Source organism: Acinonyx jubatus, chromosome A1 (genome assembly GCF_027475565.1).
Source record: "Acinonyx jubatus isolate Ajub_Pintada_27869175 chromosome A1, VMU_Ajub_asm_v1.0, whole genome shotgun sequence".
NCBI classification, from domain to species: Eukaryota; Metazoa; Chordata; class Mammalia; order Carnivora; family Felidae; genus Acinonyx; species Acinonyx jubatus.
The window spans coordinates 1461765-1484574 of record NC_069380.1 but is presented as its reverse complement, the minus strand read 5'-3'; the positions used below and the strand labels follow the sequence as shown (position 1 = coordinate 1484574).

General features: G+C 41.2%; 1 protein-coding gene across 2 annotated transcripts in view; it reads left to right on the top strand.

Annotated features, from left to right (window-relative positions):
* The window catches only part of CRYL1 (crystallin lambda 1), a 128638-nt gene that overhangs the window by 75299 nt on the left and 30529 nt on the right, over positions 1 to 22810 (top strand). The window contains exon 4 of one of the 2 annotated variants that reach the window (XM_015077739.3): positions 21035 to 21196. The exons of the other annotated variant lie outside the window; for it this stretch is intronic. Within the exon in view, the coding sequence (XP_014933225.2) occupies positions 21035 to 21196 (162 nt within the window). The remainder of the gene's footprint in view (positions 1 to 21034; positions 21197 to 22810) is intronic. 2 annotated transcript variants of the gene reach the window in all.

Genomic DNA, 22810 nt, shown 5'->3' with positions numbered 1-22810 from the left:
ACCATCCGGCGGTCACGACAGTCGAGTGAGTAAATAAACGTGTGCCAAATGAGCTCATCTGTGTACGGCATTCGGAAAGGTGCCTGGCACAGAGTTGGCCCGAACACGTGGCCTCACTTGCAGGCCCTTGAGGGGGGGGGTGTGATCCCCGTTTTACAGACTAGGGAGCTCAGTTGACTGAGGTTGTATATTTAGTAAGTCATCCGTCGGTCAAGATTTATCTTCCGTTTTCATATTTTTTTCCTGAGCTAAAAGTAAATTTAAGATTTCTGGTTAAGTAAAGGCCATAGTTCTCGTGACATATTTTTGCATTGTCATCCTGAAATTGGCTGGATGTTGCGTTTCGTCTGAACTAATTTCCACATCAGCCAACCTCACAAATTTAGAGAGACCATTCGGAATAGCCCAAAGTTTTGTGGGTTGAGTTTTGAGAACTATTTTGGGTGCGGCAGGGGTTGTTCCAGGCCCAGGAGTCCAAAGAACACGCCTGGTCCTCCGCGTTAGTCAGAGCCCTGCGAGGAGACAAAACCACATTAGCATTTGAACAGGGAAAATTTAATAGAAGAAATTACTAACTAGTGATAGGGGATTACCTTCTAAGAGAGGATCGAAGAGAACATTAAAGAACACCCTTGGGCTGAGGGAGAATGCCAGGAAAGGAACAAACTTGGAATGTGTCCCCAGCTTAGGGCTGAGACGCAGACCTTGCTGGAGGTGTGGCTGTGGCCCAGCGGTTGAAGGACATGCTCTCATTCGCTGGGATGCCCTGGTCTATAGCTGGTCTGTAGCTGCAGGGGCAGGCTGGCAGACAGGAGTGGCGGAGGCTGGTTAGGCAGGAAACCTTGAGCGGGGGCTGGGAGCAGGAAGCCTCAAGCCAGGGTGCCGGCAGGCTAAGGTAGAGAGCTGCAATCTTGCCGGAGGGTGAGCCACCCTGGATATCGTGCACACATCCCACTGGCAGCCTATGCGGGAAGAGCCAGAAGAAGGGGGAGCCCCCTGACCAGGCAGAGGAGCCCCTTCTCCCCAGAGTATTGCAGAGAAGGGCAAAGAAGTGTGGGTTTGCAGCAAAGGCAGCACATTGACAACGGCACGCCCCCCTTTTCATCTGCCTACCTTCTGTTGCTGTGGCTTCTTCCCCCACATCTGTTCTTTCCCAGAGCCCCTCACCTGTCCATCCTCCATGAGAATGGTTTTCCTGTCCTGGGTTACAGAAGAGGCTGTAGAAAGGCCATGGGGAGTGTGGGGTGGCACAGGGGAACGTAGCAGGAGAGTAGCTGGTTAAGAAGGCAAGGGGGGCCGGGATAGGAAGGACAGATCTTCTGAGAGGTAAATACGTCTACAGTGGTGAATTTTGAAGAGAAGAGAGGGAACAACACGTTGCGTCATGGGAGAGAGGCTGAGAGGTGAAGGCAAGGTGAGCAGGAAGTGTCACACACGTTTTTTAAACGGAGGGTGGGGAAGCGGGACAGGGAGAAGTCAGGAGGTGAATAGGCGGTGAGCTGCAGAAACCTTTCTTTGATGAAAACGGTACTCACATATGTGTGATGAGAAGTTTTCATTTTCAGTAGACCTCTTAGGGATATTTTAAATCCTATATGTAGGTTGACTGGGATTCTCTTCAGCAGGAGTAACTCTAATCAATTCCCATACACGTCGATTCCCTTTGCTTAGAGCAGGGATGGAAACTTAAATCCTACAGGGGCCTGACTGGGGATGTGAGGGTGACTTGGTCAGGTTGAGCAGCAGTGAACTAATGGCCCTTCCAAAAGGCCCAGTGGCACTCGTCCCCAGGAAGATCACCTGGTATTGGCTGGATCTCCCGATTTTTCACACTAGCCAACCAGGCGAGAAACCAGAAATTTTATTTCTAATTTTTAGATTGTGGCTCAAATTTTCTTAATCACGATGTGATTATGTGTGACCTGAGGTCACAGTGTGGTCTAAATATTTAATTCTTGTTTTGAGAGTTATAGTTCCCTTTGAGAACCTTTATATCTTCTTACCCACTTTTGTTTTTACTTCCTTCAAAGACTGTTTCTCTGTTCTCTGGGGTTGGTAGCACATTCTTGTTATATAATATATATATATATATATATATATATATATATATATATATAGCAAGATACAACAATATATATATAATGCTATATGTATATGTATATAATAGGTTGCTGTTTTGACCATGATGTAGGGAGTGTTAGTTTTATGTCTGGTCTTGATCACAAAAACACATTTTAGGTAGGAAGAGGATGTATAAGAAAGACGTGACAAACATAACCCGTGTTACCGCCCAGAGAAACTTATGGTTCGTGTTTTGTTGTATCATATTCTAATCATTTTTCCAGATCTACATAACATGAGCAGTCACAAAAATGGAAGTACATGGTATATATTGTAAACTTCAGAAAATGTTCAGTTTCAAATGAGAATATGCATTGGAAAAAAAAAAGCAGGCACAACAATGGTTGGTCGTGGGAGTACGAGCATTTTACGTCCTTATTAACGTGTCCTATCTAAATCTTCTAACAATGACCCTACAACATTCTTTTGAAAAAATTAGTGTAAAGAATTCATTTTACTCTTTAGGCATGGTTTGGGAAGTAAAATATTTGTTTTTTAAAGGGGATGGTTTTTATCACTGCTCAGAAGACTAGCTCAGCCAGCACCCAGAGGGAGGACGCAAAGCCGGAGAGCAAACCGGGTCCGAATTGGGAGGGAAGAGGCTGCAGGCCCTGCTGACTCAGAAAGCAAGACTGGCCTGCTCCGTGTGTCCCCTGCCACCCGGACGCTCCCCCTCGGTGGCTGGAGCTAGGAAATACGTGCATGCTAACCCATACCTGCATAATACGTGCATGTACACACATACCTGTTTTCGTGCCTGTATGTGTCTCCCCATAGATGCGTATTAAAAAACAAAAACAAAACTCACAGGTTCATATGATCATGCCTCCGAAGTCCATCCGGCTAGCTCTACAGGGTTCATCCTAGCCTCCCCGCCTTTTTTATTTATCCTTTCTTTATTTGTACTTTGACAGTGAAACACTGGCTCTCATTATCTACGACGCATTTGTTTATTTTTTCAACCCTGTATGTTTCAAAACTGCTAACCCACACCTCTTGTGAAAAACAAACCTACCAGCTCCAGCACAGTGACTCTGCACAGTTCTTGTCTTTTCCTTTAAAGCTGTCAAGGGTGCCTGGATGGTTCAGTCAGTTAAGCATCTGACTTTGGCTCGGGTCTTGATCTCATGGCTTGTGGGTTCAAGCCCCGCGTTGGGCTCAGTGCTGACAGCTCAGAGCCTGGATCCTGCTTCGGATTCTGTCTCTGTCTCTCACTGTCCTTCCCCTGCTTGTGCTCTCTCTCTTTCAAATATAAATAAACATTAAAAAACATTTTAAAGCAGGAAAAGCACCGTTTTCCAAAGTCACTTAGGCCACTCCTTTCTTACCTACTCATCTTAGGGCAATCATGTAATGCATTTGTAAAATAGTTGGGTTCATTTGCCATAGCCTGAAATTCATTTTGGACTCCCCCATACCCTGGATGATTTTTTACAAAAAGATTTCATTCAAAAATTCATTCATTGGGGTGTACAGTGCTGTGGGTTTTGACCTATGTGTAGAGTTTTGTGTCCACCCCACAGCTCCTTCCAGAACAGTTCCATCACCCCAAATGACGTCATTTTATAGTCAGGGCTACAACTGACCTGTTTTCTATCCCTATGATTTCCCTCCCTCTTCTCCGTGCCAAGATTTTGTAAATGAAATCATGTAATCTGTAACCTTTTGGGTTTGGCTTCTTTCTGTCCTTTAGCAAAATGGGTTTAAGTTTCAATCGTGTTGTTGTGTTGACCAGCAGACTTCTTTTTGTTGGTGAGGAGTAATCCATTGTAAGGTTGTACAGTGTTGTTTATCTGTTCATCAGTTGAAAGACAGCCGATTTGTTTCCACTTTGGGGTCATTTTTAATAAAGATACTATAAACCTCACATATAGGTTTTTGTATGCACATAAATTTTACTTCTGTTAGGTAAATAGATTGTGCACATGTATAAAATTTATAAGAAACTGCAAACCTGTTTTCCAAAATGACTGTAATTTTGCATTCCTACTAGCGCTAAGGAGGGTTCCAGGTGTTCTGACTCCTTGTCAGCACTTGGTATTGTCTTTTTCCTTTTCCATTCTAATCGAAACATAGCAGTATGTCATTGTGGCTTTGATTTGCCTTTGCCTAGTCACTGATGGTGTTGAGGATCATTTCATGTGCTTGTTTTCCATCCATATCTTCCTTCACAAAGTATCTATTTAGATCTTTTGCCTATTTTTTAAAAGCTTCGGTTTTCTTATGTCAAGATTTGGGAGGTCTTTGTATATTCTGGATACAAGTTTTTTTCTCAGAAATATGATTTGCAAATATTTTCTCCTAGGTTGTAATTTATTCCTTCAGTTTTTTTGACAGTCCCACAGTGAAAGTTTTTAGTTTCAAAAAAATATTTTAGCGTTTATTTTTGAGAGAGAGAGTGCACGCACGCACACACGCACAAGTTGGGCAGGGGCAGAGAGAGGGAGACACAGAATCTGAAGTAGGCTCCAGGCTCTGAGCTGTCAGCACAGAGCCCGACGTGGGGCTTGAACCCACAAACTGTGAGATCATGACCTGAGCCGAAGTTGGATGCTGAACCGACTGAGCCACCCAGGTGCCCCTGACCTTTTAGAATTTTTGTTAGGATTTTGTTGAGTCAGTAGATCAAATTGAGGCGAAATAGGAACACTGTTGAGTCTTCTAATTCATGAGTGTGGTATATCACTCCATTTTATTCATATCTTCTTTGGTTTATTTTGTCAGCGTTTTATAGTTTTTGTCATACAGATACTTCATGTATTTTGTTAGATTTATGGCTAAGTAATTCTTTTTTGTGTGCTATTGTAAGCGATATTTAATTTTTTAAAAAATTTCAATTCTTTATTGCTACTGTATAAAAACAGTGATTTTTTTAATGTTGACTTGATTGATCTATATCCTACTATGTTGCTGAGCTCATTTACTAGTTTTAGGAGCTTTTTATAGATTCTTTGGGATCTCCCATGTAAACATTCATGTGTTATGGACAGTTTCATTTCTTCAATCTCTATGCCTTTTATGTCTTTCTCTTGCCTTGTTACACTGGCTGGGCCTGCCAATGTGATGTGGAATGGTGGCAAGAAGCGGTGAGAAAAGACATTCTTGCCTTCTTGATCTTAAGATCTTACCATTAAGTATGTTGCTACTGTAGGATTTTGTAGTTTCCCTTTTGTATGTTAAAGAAGCTTTCTTCTATTCATAATTTGCTGAGAAGTTTCTTTCTTGTTGTTTTTTTTTAGTATCAACAATGGATGTTGAATTTTGTCAGATTTTTTTTCTACATCTTCTACATGATCACCTACGTTTTATTTGTTCTGTTTTACTAGTTTGTGTCTTTCAAATGGTTAGGCCATTTGATCTAAGTATAAGGATTTCTTGGCATTAAGAATTGTTTATAATATTCTTTTACTGTTCTTCTAATGACTGTAGGACCCGTAGTGATGTACCCTCTTTCATCCGTGATACTGGAAATTTGTGTATTCTCTCTGTTTTTTCAGTTGGTTAGTCAGCCTTGAAGTTTATCAATTCTATTTTTTTTCCAAAAAAATGCCTAGCTTTGATTATATTGATTTTCTTTATGGTTTTTCTGTTTTCAATTTCATTGATTTCTCCTCCTATTTTTATTATTTCTCTCCTTCTACTTTCTTTGGATTTAATTTGCTCTTATTCTACTGTCTTTTTTTTTTTTTTTTTAACATTTATTTATTCTTGAGACAGAGACAGAGCATGAACAGGGGAAGGGCCGAGACAGAGGGAGACACAGAATCTGAAACAGGCTCTGAGCTGTCAGCACAGAGCCCGACACGGGGCTCAGACCCATGAACTGTGAGATCATGACCTAAGCCAAAGTCAGATGCTTAACCAACTGAGCCACCCAGGCACTCCTCTTATTCTACTGTCTTAAGGTAGAGACTTGGATTAAAGTTTTGAAACCTTTCTTCTTTATAAATGTAAACTTTTTCTGCTATAAATTTTACTCTCAGCTCTGCTTTAGTTGAATCTAATGAATTTCAAATATTGGATTTTCATTTTCAACAAATATGAAATATTTTCTAATTCCTCATGAGAATTCTGCTTCAACGTATGGATTATTTAGAAGTACTTGTTTAATTCCCAAACATCTGGGACATTTCCCATATATTCTTCTGTTATTGATTTCTACTTTACTTCAACTATGGTCAGAGACCATATTTGTATGATTTTTATTCTTTTAAATTTAATATTTGTTTCATGGCCCAAAATATGATCTATCTTGGTGAATACTCCATGTGCATCAGAAAAAAAGTATATATTCTGCTGTTTTGTAGGTGGATTGGTCTGTAAAAGTCAAGTAGATCAAGTGGATTGATAATATTATTCAGGTCTGCTAAAACCTTATTGATTTTCTGTCTACTTGTTCTGAGAGCGAACTATTGAGGTCTCCAGTAACAATTGTGCATTTGTCTATATTTCCTTTCAGTTTTTACCTCATGTATTTTGTAGCTCTGTTCTTAAGTACATAAACATTTAGGATTGTTATATTTTCTTGAAACATTGACCTCTTTATCATTATAAATTGCCTACCTTTATCCCGGATAGTATTTCTTGTTGTTAGATCTGCTTTTCTGGATATTAATAGAGCAAATACCAGTTTCTTTCATTAGTGTTTGCAGGAGATAGGTTTCCTTCTTTTATTTTTAGCCTAAGTATATATATTTAAAGTAGCTTCTGGATATCTTAGAGTTGGGCCTTGCTTTTTAATCCAATCTGACAGTCTCTGACTTTTAATTGGTGTGTTTAAACCATTCACATGTAATGTGATTGCTAATACAGGTGACTTAAAATATTCTGTTTTCTTTGCTGTTTTCTTCCACTTGTTATTTTTTTATTTTTCCTGTTCTTGTGTTAAGTGAATATTTATTTGATTCTATTTCATCTCCATTATTGATTTATTACTTATAGTGGCCATAAGGTTTAAGCTTTTAATCAAAGGCTGCCTTTTAATATTATTATGTTGCTTCACATTCCTTGTACAATTATTAGCCTACCTTTACTTTTACATGCTCATTTATAGTGCATTGCTAGGACTTCCAGGCTTGGAAGTTGCCATTCTATCCTAACAAGTAAAAAGGTGAACAGACTGAAAAATCAACATTCTTCTTGGATCTGTAAGAGAAAGGAAAACACAGGGAAAACTGCAGCCCTCAAAATTGGAGAAACAGACAAATACAGGGATTCGTGGCTTACGAGCAGAGACTCATGAGCAGAAACCACCATGTGAACCATGCTGAAATGGAAAAAAACCCTGTATTTGCCAATTGCTGGTGGCTTAGTGTGGAGAACTCTGAGAGTTAAAAAGTCCAGGGAAACCCGGTCATAGAGAGCCCCCACAATTACATGAGATTTACCTTCAGGAGCTCAACTAGCTTCTTACAGTAAATAGAGGAGAAAAATATCCTGGGACTTCTGGAAGGAGGATGGGGAAAGGAATGATTTCAGAATAAGCCAGAGTACTCTGTTCTTAACAATTTTATTAACCAGAGCCTGATCTGCTGGGGTTATCAGAGCCTAATTTTACATCTAAAGATACACATAGATTAACAGTAAATGGATGGAGAAAAATGTACCATGCTAACACTAATCAAAAGAAAGCAGGAGTAGCTATATTAATTTCAGATAGAGCAGATTTCTCAGCAGGGCAAATCGTTAGGGATAGAGTGGGCATAACATAGTGATAAAGGGGTCATTTCTCCAAGAAGATGTGCAATTCTTAGTATGTATGTGCCTAACAACAGAGTGTCAAATTATATGAGACAAAAACTGCTAGAACTCCAAGGAGAAATAGATGCACTACTGTAGTTAGAGTCTTGAACACTTGTCTCTCAGAAATGCACGGATGCAGCAGGCAGAAAGTCAGTAAGGACATAGTTGAACTCACAGCGCCACGATCAACTGGGTATAATTGACATCTGTAGACTGCTTCATCTAACAACAGTAGGATACACATGTTTCTCAAGCTCACATGGAAAATTCGTCAGGGCAGACCACATGATGGGCCAGAAAACACACTTTAACACAAGTAAAAGAATAGAAACCATGGAATGTCTGCTGTCATATCACAGTGAAATTAAACGAGAAATCAGTAACTGAAAGATAACTGGAGAATCCCTAAATACATGGAGATTAAACAGTATGTTTCTAAATAACACATTGATCCAGGAAGAAATTTCAAGGGAAATTTTGAAATATTTTGAACCAGGGTGCCTGGGTGGCGCAGTCAGTTGAGCATCCAACTTAGGCCCAGGTCGTGACCTTGAATTCTGTGAGTTTGAGCTCACGTTGGGCTCATTGTTGTCATCCTGTCAGCACAGAGCCCACTTCAGATCATCTGTCCCTCTCTCTCTGCCCCTCCCCCGCTTATGCGTGGTCTCTCTCTCTCTCTCTCTCAAAAAATAAATAAAACATTAAAAAAGTATTTTGAACAAAATGAAAATGAAAACACAACTTATTAAAATTTGTGGGGGCCACCTGGGTGGCTTAGTCAGTTTGGCTCAGGTCATGATCTCATTGTAAGTTCAAGCCACACATTGGGTTCTGTGCTGACAGTGTGGAGCCTGCTTGAGATTTTTTCTCTTTCTCTTTCTTCTCTCCCATGCACACTTGCTTGCACTCTCCCCCTCAAAATAAATAAACTTAAAAAAAAATATGTGGTATGCAGTGAAAGCAGTGATCAGAGGGAAATTTATAGCACTGAATGCACGTATTAGAAAAGGAGAAATATCTAAAATCAGTAGTAAAAGTTTTCACCTTAAGAAACTAGAAGAAATAGATACAGTTAAATCCAAAATAAGCAGAAGAAAAGAAATAATAATTAGAGCAGAAATCAATGAAAATGAAAATAGGAAGTCCATAGAGAAAATCAACAAAACCAAAAGCTGTTTCTTTGAAAAGACCAGTAAAATTGATATCCCTCTAGCTGGCTAACTAAGGAAAAACAGAAAGAGGACACAAATTGCTAATATCAGAAATGAAAGAGATCTGTAGATCATTTGGACATTAAAATGGATAATGAAGGAATACCGTGAACAGCTCTATTCCCACAAACCAGAAAACTTAGGTGAAATGGACCAATTACTTGGAAGACAAAAGTCTGCCAAAACTCACGCAAGAAGAAATAGATGATCTGAATAAGCCTATGTATGATAAAGAAATAATTGATAATCTTCTTAAAAAGAAACACCAGGCTGAGGTGGTTTCACTGGTGAATTCTACCAACCATTTGGGGAGGAAAGTATATCAGTTCTTTATAACCTCAGGAGACAGAAGCAGAGGGAAGACTTCCCAACTCATTCTGAGAGGCCAGCATTACCACAATATCAAAACTAGATGAAGACATTACGATAAAAGGAAAGTATAGACCAATACTTCTCATGAACATAGATACAAAAATCTACAATACAAAGTCAACAAATCAAATCCAAAAAGGTAGAAAAAGAATTCTTTACCATGACCGAGTGGGATTTATCCCACACACTCAAGGCTTATTCAATATTTGAAAATCAATTAGTGCATTTCATTACAATGCATTGTAAATTTTTTGGATTTTTTTTTTTTTTTTTTTTTTTTTTGCTTTGGCTATTCAGTTATACTTCAGAGGAATTGAAAACAAGAAAACATTTTTTTATCTTATTTACTCCATTTCCACTGTTCTTCATTTCTTTGTGTGGATCCAGTTTTCTGTCTGGTTTCTTCTTTTCCTTCTGTCTGCAGACTTTTCATAAGACTAGGTCTTATGGAAATGAATTCCCTGAGTTCTTTTCTCAGTAAAGTTTTTTTTTTTTTGTTCTTTTTTGAAAGATAATTTTACTGGGTATAGAACTCTAGGTTGACAGGTTTTTTTCTTTCAGCACTTAAAGATGTTACTCCATTATCTTGTATTTTGCTTGATCTCTCACAAAGTCTTGCAATTTTACCTTTGTTCTTGTGTGTATTATGTAACTTTCTTCTGACTACCTTCAGTATTTTTGTCTTCAGTAAGTTTAGCAATTTGAATATCATATATCTAGATTTGTGGGAGTTTTAGGGTAAGGAGGTTTATTTATCCTGCAGTGTGTTTTCTGAACTTCTTGGTCATATGACTTAGTGATTTTTATTAGTTTTGGAATAGTCTCAGCCATCATTTCTTTCATATTTTTTTCCTGTCTCTTCTGGGATTCCAGTTACACAAGTGTTCCATCATTTGATATTTTTCCTACAGGCCTTGGATGCTCTGTATGTTCTTCTCAGTGTTTTTGCTCTTTGTTTCTTCATTTTGGAAAGTTTCCTTTGACTCATCTTTAAGTTCACTGATTCTTTCCTCAGCTGTTTTGAGTCTCCTGATGAACTGGTCAAAGATGTTCTCTGTTGCTCTTTCATTTTTTAATATTCTCTTTGGTACTTTTTTAAAATCGTTTCCAATCGATCTGCTAAAAATTACCCATGTGATTTCATACTTTCCATTAGAGCTCTTAACATATTAATTGTAGTTACTTTAAATTCACTGTCAGATCGTGACACCATCTGAATCACTTTGGAGTCCGGTCCTGATGATCACTTTGTCTCTTGGGTGTGTACTTTTTTGTATGCCTCACAATGATTTGTTTTTGAAAGCCAGACGTCTTGAGTAGGAGAGTATTACTGAGATAAACAGTTTTTACCCCTGGGATTTGGCATGCATTTTCTTCTGTGAGGCTTTTACAGTGGGGATTTGAGTTAATGTACTTAGGAGTTGGTCGAGGTTTAGGTTTGTAATTGCTGTGGTCATTCTTGGTGCACTACAGTTTCAAATTCTTCCAGTAATACCTTGTGAATAAAACCAAGACTGGTTGGCCAGAAGTTTTTCCCCTCTCAATATCTTCACCTTCAGCTTTCAGTCTTCCTTTGCACGCCCTCAGAGAGGATCTTTTTCCATATTCCCATTCGGTCCCTCTCCCAGAAGTATTCTCCTGTTACTTGTTACCTTACACTTGTCAGCCTGGTGATGGGAGCAGTGAAGGGGCTTTTCTTGTAGTTCAGGTCAGACCTTAGTCTTAGGCAGGCACTGTGTCCCTGGGAGCTTAGGGATGTGGCTTCTGTAGTGCCCTTAGCTCTCTCCCAGCATCTCTGCCTGCTCGTCCCCTAGGGATAAGGGTTTTTATTTCAGTTCCCTCCCTGCAATTACGATGGGTTTTCAGCAATGGTAGGTTTTTGTGCTGTTGTCTCCAGTCACTTAAGTGAATTGAAATGTATTTGTATTCACATATTGAACAAGTCATTTGTCAGATCACAGTTGTTTCCAATCATTTCCCTTAGATTTTTCCTATGGACATTTGAACTTGGAGAACTTTATATCTACTGGTCATAGTCCTAAGTGGATTGGAAAGTGAATGGGTCTCATCATGCACTAGTAGACTTGTCTGTCAGCTCTCCTTCACAGGAGTAAGCCTATCCATCTATTCTTAAATCTTTTTGGCATAAATATGGACTTAAATGATTGCTAAAATTTCCAAAAACTGGATTATAAAATTGTTTTGCCACAAAGGAAGGACTTTTTGTGTGTTTGTTTTTATTATTTAGTAAGTAATATTTAGCTGTCCTATCACAGGAGTAACAAGGAATTTTCCTAATTTTGGATTAAACCGTGGGTAGATGTGCAGACTTTATCATCCAGTTAGTTGGTCCTATCTTTGAGCTGGCTTCTTAAAGGTGTTTAACCAGCCAAGAATATTGTCTAAGTGAATGCAATAGTGAGACACAAGAAGCTATATGCTACATTGCTTTGAAGCTATATACAGGGTTAGAATGGCTGTTTTCTTATACCAAAACTGGTAAATATTTTTTTTTTTAAACAATCCTTAGTGGGCTAGTTTGAGTGACATAGAGAGCAGTAAAATGAGAAGAAGAGACTCCCTCTGCTTGGTACTTGCACTGTCCTTGCATGCATTTGGATGAAGAGGAGAATCTTCTTCCTTGAGGGAAGTGGAGAGAGCAGAAAGGGTAAAACTAGCCAGACCAGCAGATCACCTGATGACCAGTAGGGTGACAAAAGCTGCTGACAGCTCGTCCTTATGCACAGTTCTTAAAATAGGGTTCATTCTCCTTTAGTTTAAACTAAAAGGCTATGACTCATGGCTTCAGTCATGGGTTTATTTTGTTGCTGTCTTTTTTTTTTTTTTTAATCGGGAAGGATTGCGACTTTGTTAATCTAAATTTTTTTTTGTTAATGTTTATTTCTGAAGGAGAGAGAGAGTGTGAGTGGCGGGGGGGGGGGGGCAGAGAGAGAGGGAGACACAGAATCTGAAGCAGGCTTCAGGCTCTGAGCTGTCAGCACAGAGCCCGACGCGGGGCTAGAACCCACAAACCACGAGATCATGACCTGAGCCGAAGTCGGATGCTCAACTGACTGAGCCACCCAGGCGCCCCTCGACTTTGTTAATCTAGAGACTCTGACTAAACACATACCTGTTGGTAGGGTGTGTGTTCTCATTAACTGTTTTACCAAGATGAGTTTTGCATTGATTAGAGTCTTTAATTTGGGGATAGTTTGTGCTTCAAAATCTTCAGTTGGAAGAGAACTTTTCCTTTCTTAGCACATGGGGCTCTGCGCTGACAGCATGGAGCCTGCTTGGGATTCTCTCTCTCCCTCTCTCTCTGCCCCTTCCTCGCTCATACTCTCTCTCAAAATAAATAAATAAACATTTAAAAATAAAAGTCTTCATTGTATTTTTCAGTTGTTGAATTTCCATTTGATTCTTTTCATAGTTTCTAGTTATATGCTAAAAATTTTCATTATCTTTTCATTCTTAAACATATTAATAATAGTTATTTCAAAGTTGATGTCTGATAACACCATGCTCTGGATATTCTATGGGTCTATTCCTAAAGTCTGTTTTTTCTCTTGATTTTCAATCAGGTCTTTGGTGCTACCTGTTTCATTTCTGTGTTTGAGTGTGAGACATTGCTTACAAACAATCAAGGCTCTGGTTATGCTTTTGTCCTTCAGAGAAGCCAGGAGCTCATGCCTTTAATTTAATCATGGGCTGAGATGAGTGGAGACATATGAGGACTGGTCACTGTTACTCTAGGGTATAGCCCTTGAGGGTCCCGGCTAGAACCTAGAGCAGTTACCAGGCCCTGAACTCCAGTTTTCTCTCAACAATCTGCATCTGCCAGAAACTGTGATTGGTGTTTCCGCCCTCTTGTCTGTGCTTTTGAAATAAGCAATTGCGTTGAGAATAAAAGAGGAGCCATATACATAAGGCTGATGTCTCCAAGTTTCCCTACGACCCTATCTCGGCCCTGCTGTTCTTCACTGTTTCAGACAGATTCTTTTTTGTATGTTTTCAGCTTTTTTAGTTGTTCTCAGCAGGGTTGTCCATAACAATCTAGTGTACCATTCCTGAAAGTGGAATGCTCTCTACAAGTAGTTTGTTCTTACAGCTCCTTCTGTGCCCTGTGGTAGGCCCTGGGGTATGGTTGGCAAGTAAGACCTTTGGAGATCACATAAAAACATTTTTATGTTCCTTCTGTTGTTACCAATGTTTTCCCCCCACTGATTGTACTTAAGAGCAGTTTGTGGTGGGGCGCCTGGGTGACTCAGTCAGATAAGCGTCCGACTTCGGCTCAGGTCATGATCTCGCAGTTTGTGAGTTCGAGCCCCATGTCGGGCTCTGTGCTGACGGCTCGGAGCCTGGACCCTACTTTGGATTCTGTGTCTCCCCCTCTCTCTGTTCCTTCCCCGCTTGAACTTTGACTCTCTCTTTCTCAAAAATAAAGATTTAAAAAATTTTATAAAAAAAAAATTTAAAAAAAGAGAGCAGTTTGTGGTACTGGATTAGTATTCCTATTTGACCAGTAGTATCTGTAATCCTCAAGTCTGACCAGGTGGGTGTGGCCTTCTGGCTTGGTGCCGTATCGTCATTTTGCTTACTTTTGTTACAGTGCGTATTATCTGCTCTGTTGTAGCTACTTGCATGGATATCTATCTTTTTTTAGTTTATTTTTTTGAGAGAGACCAAGACAGCGTGAGTGGGGGAGGGACACAGACAGAGGTGGAGGGAAAGAATCCCAAGCAGTCTCAGCGGTGCCGTCGGAGCAGAGCCCAACATGGGGCTAGAACCCATGAAACTGTGAGACCATGACCTGAGCTGAGACCAGGAGTCTCAGCTGGTCCGTCTGACCAGGAGTCAGACGCTCCGCTGGCTGAGCCACCCAGGTGCCCCGTGGGTGTCTGTCTTCCTATCTGCTTCTTAAAACATGTGCTTCTTGAAAAGCAGGGACTATATCTTATTCTGAGTGGGAAAGTTCCTTGCATAAACATAGTTCCTCGTCAGAAATGTCTTTTATTTATTTATTTTTTTAATTTCTTTTTTTAACATTTTATTTATTTTTGAGACAGAGACAGAGCATGAATGGGGGAGAGTCAGAGAGAGAGGGAGACACAGAATCCGAAACAGGCTCCAGGCTCTGAGCCATCAGCCCAGAGCCCGACGCGGGGTTCGAACTCATCACAGACTGCGAGATCGTGACCTGAGCCGAAGTCGGACGCCCAACCGACTGAGCCACCCAGGCGCCCCCAGAAATGTCTTTTAATTCAGATGTTAATGCTAACATTTAGTAACTTGTCAGCCAGTGTTCAACTTCCATCTTCTCAAGGTTCCCTCAATTGATCCACTTTGTGTAGTAGCCTTCTTCAAGATTCCAGAAGACCAGTACACAATACCTATACCAAGAGGAGCTTCTGTGGGATGTGGCATAATGTTAAGGTTTATACTGTAAATTAAATGGGAGTCATTGCACTAGATACCGGTGACAGAATTTTTTCTACTAAAAAAAATTCTAGAGGGGTGTCTGGGTGGCTCAGTTGGTTGAGCGTCCAACTCTTGATTTCGGCTCAGGTCGTGATCCCAGGCTAAGGGGATCAAGCCCCACATCGGACTCTGCTAAGCGTGGAGCCTGCTTAAGATTCTCTCTCTCTCCTCTCTCGCTTTCACTCGCTCTCGTTCTCCCCGCCCCTCTTCCTCTGCCCCTCTTCCCTGCTTGTGCTCTCTCTCTCAAATTAAAAAAAAAAACGAAAAATTAAAAAAATACTGGAGGTTGTTTTTACCATGGAGTACTATCCGTGGGATTAGCAACATGACTCATAGCTGAGTAACGGGCGGGGCATTAGCAGCAGCAGCATCCGCTTATGCAACATGCAACACGTCGCAGTAGCTGAGAGTCCATCCATCACATGTTATTCTGAAAGGAGACAGAGCCGTTCACCCTCAGGGCTTCATGCTGTTGCAGAAATTGGGGAAGAAGGACAGGGAAACACTGCCCGGACTTTCAACGGAGTATTTTCCTCAGTCAGAAAAAATGCTTAGTAAAAGAGGACAGGGTTTTAGTCCATGGCAGATAGGCGTCTGTTTTGAACGTGTAGGTCCAGAAATGGCCAGGATTGCCACATCGGCTGCCAGAAGGCAGGGAGGTGCCTGATGTTTGTTCCTTCAGCCTTTAGACATTTCCTCTAAAATAGTGTAATGATAATATATGTATTCAGTGAGCTTGGGGAGGCATTGTATTAAATCGACTACTATGTCACAGAAGTTTTCGTTAGTTAATTCATCGATTCAACAAATGTTTCCTGAATACCTGCTATTTGTCACACATTGTTCTTGGAGCTGGGAATACAACAACAAACTGAAAAAAATTCTTGCTTTTTTGCTTTGAATTCTGTTTTACAGTATTGTTGTTTGTTTAAATGTAGCCATTTCCTTTTCTTTTAATATTTTTCTTTTTTTAATGTTTATTGATTTTTGAGAGAGCACAAGTGGGGGAGGGACAGAAAGAGAAGGGGGGACAGAGGATCCGAAGCAGGCTCCATGCTGACAGCAGAGAGCCCGACATGGGGTTTGAACCCACGAATCATGAGATCGTGACCTGAGCTGAAGTCAGATGCTCAACCAACTGAGCCACGCAGGCTCCCCAATGCTAGGAGTCTTTTTAAAGAACTAATGGTTCTTTATTTGCCTTATATTCTATTTTATTGGTTTCTGCTATGTTCTGCTATCATCTTTTAATTTTTCTTTGGATTTATTGTGTTCTATTTCGGCTTCTTAAATTGGATGTTTGGCTTGTTAATATTTTGGGCTTTCTTTTATTAAAAAAGATTTGAAGGATAAATAAGAACTGTTTTAATTACACCTACAAATTTTGACTTTTTGGTTTATCCTCTGGACAGATGGAGTCAAAATATGGATAGCTGTTGCCTTGATGATGCTGTTCCCGTTGAGAGTACTATAAAATTATTTTATAGTCAAACATATACGTGGTTGCAAATGAAACTAGTTTATGATACTATAAAACCTGAGTTTTCAAAAATGAGAATGTTTTCATAAAACAATGGTTGTCATCCAACAAAATATGTTGAGTGCAATTTGTTGTTTCACTCATTGCAATAACAAAGGGTTTGGGCTGAAAATACATAGTGCAGTTATTATTAGCAAAAGCATTGTGTTTAAATTTCTATGTTTCCCGCCTGCCCCCAAACCTCACAAATAGACCTCTCCCTGTCCTCTGCTGCTTTGAGAAATGCTGCTTTATAAAGAGAGATCACTGGTGGAAATGCATCACACATGCGTCTGACACAGAGGCAAAAAGAAAGTCATGTAAAAAGGTAATACACGTAGTCTTCTCGAATTTGTCACCTGGAATTCAAACACAGCCCTCCCTGGTCACAAATGGTCTCAGTGATTGATGTGATAGCCTTCACATCAACTTACTTGTTTTTTATTTGTCTTAAAAATTCAAGCCTATGCCTTGCTTAATCCTTCTCCAGTTTTGTGTTTCATGCTCTTCCCAGCACTTTGTATTAAAAATCCCAAGTCTTCCTCATGAGAACTATTAGAAATGCACTGTCTGCTAATTGCAGGCTTAAAAAAAGTAATTTTAATTGTAATTTTTTCCTGGCAGGCATTCTAACCCAATTCTAAATAAATGATTTCATAAAAGGTCCCAGAAATAACCTTGGAATGAGGGTGGGAATAGACTCATCATCGGGACAGCAAGTGGTGCAGGTGCCATTTCAGCCTCTTCTCTGTCCCCTGTGGTTACCCGTAGAGAGGGCTGCTGTTTAAAGCAAACAACAGGGGTGCCTGGGTGGCTCAGTGGGGAAAGCTTCCGACTTGGGCTCAGGTCATGGTCTCACGGCTCCTGGGTTCGAGCCCTGCTTCGGGCTCTGTGCCGACAGCTCAGATCCTGGAGCCTGCTTCCCGTTCTGTGTCTCCTCTTTCTCTGCCCCTCCCTTGCTTGCAGTCTGTCTTTCACTCTCTGTCTCTCAAAAATAAACAGATGTAAAGCAAACAATCCAGGTAACCTTAACACCTAATCCCCAGGAAGTAATGTTCCTAAATCTGTGGCCTACACTGGTTTTTACCTTGGAAAGGTCTCTCTAGAGTGGATACAGTTTGTTCCAGATTATCGTGGAACTCTGTTTAGGATTTGTAATATGCTTTAAAAATGTTTTTTATTTTTATTTCAAGGAAAAAACGAGCCTCTGGTTAGGGCTTAGTGCAGTTTATGGCCTGTGGCAATAAAACTTGACAAGATACAATTAGTGCTAACAGATTTTATAATGTGGATCACTTCCATCTTTAGTTTGAGAGAGAATTTCCTTCTGCCATGGTTGAAGTGAGGTTTTAGCCCACCTTTTTCTTGCCATGTCCTTCCCCTACAATTGGCTAAGAGGACTTCTTTGCATGTAAAATATTTTGAGTGCTAAAGTCTTCTAATCTAGTTTTGCTTTCTTTCTGGAAGGCACATTGAAGATTGCTTCCAAATGTTTTGCATTAACGAATGGAGATTTTCTAGCAACAGGACGCCTATCTAAAATGCCTGAACTGATTTTTAAAAAAAAAATAATGAAATTTCATTTTCCCCATGAAAATATTTGTTTTGGAAGATGTGTATTGTTGCACAGCGAGTGAGTAAACTTCGGAAGTGAGTTCCTAGGTAGGACTCCCTTTGCCTGGGAATTATCCAATGCTCTGACTTGCCATGGCCATGTTGACTTTCTAGAACATTCCTAATGAGTTGAATGCTGTCACAGGTAACTCTAATCACAAAACACCAAAGTCTATACATGATTTGTCCTTTAAAATATAAGTAAGTTAGAGAGAATTAAAAGTTATGCCTATAATAATACCAACATTCAGTTTCTTGCTTTCAAGAAGACAAGGGAAAAAGGAGTGTTTAAACTTAACCTCACTTTTTAACTATTTGATACTTCCTGAGATGAGTAAACTTCTGATGTACCAGGAAAGGTTGTGATTCTTGGGAAGTTACGCTGTGCTCTCTTTACTTGTCCCCAGAGTTTTGTTTTGTTTGTTGAAACCTGAGCATAGTGGTTGTGCGAGAATATCATTTATTATGTGTTGTGCGTGAGAATATCATTTATTATGTGTTGTGTCTCCCTCCCGCTTCAAAGCAAACAAAACACAAACATAATAATCATTGCTTCCAAAATGCTGTCAGAGTTTAATTAAGCAAAGTCAAGCTCATTACTTTGAATAGTGATAGAATGTTTGCTAACACTTCCCATTTTCTCTAGAAAGGACCCCTGAAAAACACTACTGAGTTCAGAAGGCAAGGCTGGATTCTCACCTGGTCCCATTGCTATGGTTTAGAGAGAGTGAGGCCGCGTTGCAGCTGGGTGCTCAGTTGTCTCATTGTTTGGGACTTTTCTCTGCCCTTCCTCCCAGCCCCTTTAGGGCAAAGAGAATGACCGTTGCCTCTCTTAGCTTTGCAGTCAACCACAAGTGACGATTAATCCTGATTAATAGCGTTTCATACTCTTTCTCAGGCAAGGAGTATCGGCTCCCCAGTGAATAGCAAGGAAATGAACTCAAGGCTTGACATGGACAGAGGCAGTATAACCCTGGCCCAGCAAATTGAGCACAGTTGCTGCTATCATCATCAACAACAACAAAACTTCAAGCAAATGTGCCGTTAAAAACCCTTACATAATTGTAGCAGGTTTGGGTTTCCTCTGGTTCAAGTTTTCTTGCCTCTTTGATAATCAGACGATCTGAAGAAGGCATAGCATTTCAGGGGCGAATCTGTGTGACAGACTCACAATAAGGCTGTTCACAAGGACTCTTTTATTAGCTTAAACAGTATCTGCATCATTCTTAGTCTCTGGCTTTACTACAAGGCTCCATTTAAACTTAACCCAACTTGCAGACTTAACTGATCCAGGAATTACTCAACACAACCAGCCAGCTACTGTAGCTTTTTTCCCCTTTGTGATAAGGGGATTTAATACAATGGGCTTTACAGTTCTTAAATGACTCCATTTTTTTCCTTGTCTTTGAGATGTGGCGCTTATATGACCTTTTGTTCTTAATAAAAATTTCACATGGTTTGATCATATTTTTTAAAAGTATAAACAAACACAATGTTGACTCCCTACCCTCGGAGTAAAACTTTTTAAACTTTGTAGATGATTACAGAAACGGAATTCGGGTCATAATATTTACACAGCTGATTTCAATATACTATTAGATTTCATGATTAATGATTCAATATTATTAAGTCAAACCTGAAAACCTTTACTTTTGAGGGGTGATTCTCCTATAATTCCCAGTGGCCCTTCAGCATTGCACATTCGCCTTCACGCACCTCTGGTCGCCTGCTGGTGTTTATACCGTTTCTGCTACCATGATGCTGCTACACTAATCAGGGCATCCTTGGTGGGTCCCTGCGTAGCTTGGGGAGGAGGGGAGGACAGGGCTCTGACATCGGGCTGGAGAGAGTCTTGAGGGTGTGTTTGGTAGCCACACTGAGAGTACAGAAGACCTACACCCCGAGTAGTGGGTCTCAGACTTCAGCAGGAACAAAAATCATCAGAATGTTTGATTAAAATGCAGATATCAGGACCCTACCCTCTTGAGGGCCTGAGAATTTGCATTTTTAACAAGCACCCAGTTTATTCTGATGCTGATGGTTACCGGACCATACTGAGGCCATGGTCCTATAAATTCTCCAGGGAACCTTGGGAGTTCTTGATGCCTCCCCTGCAGGGCCTATGGCCTCCGGGTAAGCTGGGACCCGTCTTGGGCAGGAGCGACCGCTGTGTGATTTCCCAGAGGAGTCGGTGGCAGGAGGGAAGGGGTGGGAGCAGCCCGAGTGTCCTCTCCCCTTCCGCTTCCATCCGCAGCAGGGCGGTATCCGCCGAGTTCCCAGGAACAGGCCTCACCTGTGGCCCCACACTTGGCTGTTTGAGAATGTCCTCTCACTCCAGCCGGCTCTGCACGATTAGGATTTCAGAGTGGTGTTATCTGCAGTACTTAATCCAAATATGTTCCTCTGTCCTCCCACACCCCATTAAAGTAATTTTAGATTTGTAGAAACAAAGGTCCTTTTCAAAAGGATTTCCAATTAGAAATGAATTCTCAAGAAGCTCTTCGGGAATTATGGATGTAACGTGTTTGTTCGTTTCACGAAGATAAGGTTTTTCCTTGAAGATAAGTTGCTCTGATGGTCAGAACAGATAGGGAAAATAAGTGGTGATGACTGCTGTGGATGTTTGTAGCGCCTCTCTGGAGGTGCTGTTCTGTGTTCTGTCGTGGAGTCAGTCAACCCCCATGTGCTCCGCAGACTTTTTTATCCTGCGAGTTTTCAGGCCTATGCAAAGCTAGAAAGTTCAGCTCCCACATACACGCCCCCCAGTTTCCGGAGTTTCCGGAGACTTGCCATGTTCTTCAGCGGCTTTTTGGTTTGCTCTTAAAAATTGCTGGTAATTTTCTAATTGGTTCATTGAATTTTTTTTTTTTTTTTTTTTTTTTTTTTTTTTTTTAGGAATGAATCAGACACGAGCTGCTTTGCTTGAGGCCTGAGTGCAGTATCATCTATAGTAATTTGAATATGTTCTTTTCAGGAATGTGTTCCAGAAAACTTGGAGCTGAAGAAGAAGATTTTTGCTCAGTTAGATCAAATCATCGATGACCAAGTTGTCTTAAGCAGCTCCGCCTCTTGCCTCCTGCCTTCCCAGTTGTTTGCTGGCCTCGCACATGTGCAGCAGTGCCTCGTGGCCCATCCTGTGAGTGCCTCTACCCGCCAGCATGGTGGCCTCTCATTCCGGTTTTCCGGGGCGGTACGCCTTGGCTAATCCGATAGTATTTTGTAGCTGCTTTATTGAGGTGTAATTCGAATGCCACACAATTAAAGCTGGATAATTTAATGTGATTCAGTGTATTTAGAGAGTTGTGCAATCCCGGCAGTTTTAAAGAGAATTTTATCCAAAAATGTCTTGAATTGTGTCTGTGTACCTGACGCACGATGGGATAGAATCCACACTGTCTCCCTCACCTACGTAACTCACTGTCTAGCTGAAGAGAGAGAGTACTAACCAAATAATCCTACTGTCGGGGAGTCATTTTAAAAATGTGTAGACATTTTTAGTAGGATTTTGTAGCCATTTTACTGCTCTGTGTGGTTTCCTCAACACAATTCAGAGTAGGATCAGTTTTACTAAAATGCAGATTCTTGGTCCTGCTCCTGACATTCTGGTTCGGTAGGTTGACTTTAAGCCTCCTACCCCTTTTTTTTGTTCCCTTGCACCCCTCTGTTGAAATTAACTGGGCAGACTTACACAGTGGGGGGGCATGATGAGGCCTGTTGGACAGTGAGTACAAGTTGGCGTGCGAGCACTCAGTAAGTCTTTTTGAGATTAACGTATTAATGTGAGGAAAGGAGAATCAGGAGAGCCAAGGTTGAGTAACAGCTGTGAGCTCAGTGTGACCTTGGGAAACTGGGGACAGCTTGTTAGGACGGAAAAGCTAACTTAGCTCTGGCCATAATGAATGTCATACTAGATGACGATGGCCACACCCTCAGCACCAGCAGGCCATCAGAGGTGAAGGCTGGGGAAGGGCTGCATGGAGGAGCCCGGGCCAGGCTGGGCAGGATCTGGGCTGACCAGGGAGGAGAGAGTGTGAGGGTGGGAAAGAAGATAAACAGAGACCCTTGGCCAAGAGCAAGCGCGGGGCATGCAGAATTGTGAGGAGGCCAGCCTGACCGGAAAGACACGCGCACCTCACGTACTTGGGGAGCAGGAGGAAAGAGCCAGAAGGCTTGGGAATGGTTGGGTTGTACAGAATCATGAGCGTTACTCTGAAGACGTGGGACTGGTTTAGACCCAGGGCAGCCCTGCGATGTGGTGGAAGTGCTGCCTTTGGAGGGTGATCAGAAGGTTCCGTCTATGTTGCAGATGGCTCAGAGAGGGGGACAGCTACTTCGCAGAACTGGGGCAGGATTCCTAGTATGAGCCACCAGGGCCGTGGTGAGGCTGAGGGTCCTAGACTGAGAGCAGGGACGGTCCTCCTGCTGAGCAAGAGTAGCTTAGAGTGTGGGGGTGGGGAGGCTAAGGGGCTTGCTCAGGGAGGTGAGGAAAAAGGTCGGGTCAGAGATGCCTCCTGGGTTCTGCGTGCTGACAGGAGGGACGGCTTGGACCACCATTCACATGACTGTATGGCTCTGGATGCCCGGATATCCTCCTACCGAAGTACAAGGGAAAGTGGAGAGTGGTGGTAAAATATGGAGACTCAGACCCACAGAATATAGAAGAAAACCAGTCATGTTTAGCTACCACTCAGATATGGGAAATTAGCACCAAGAGGGACCTTCGTTGAAGCATCCGGTTACCAAGTGCCAC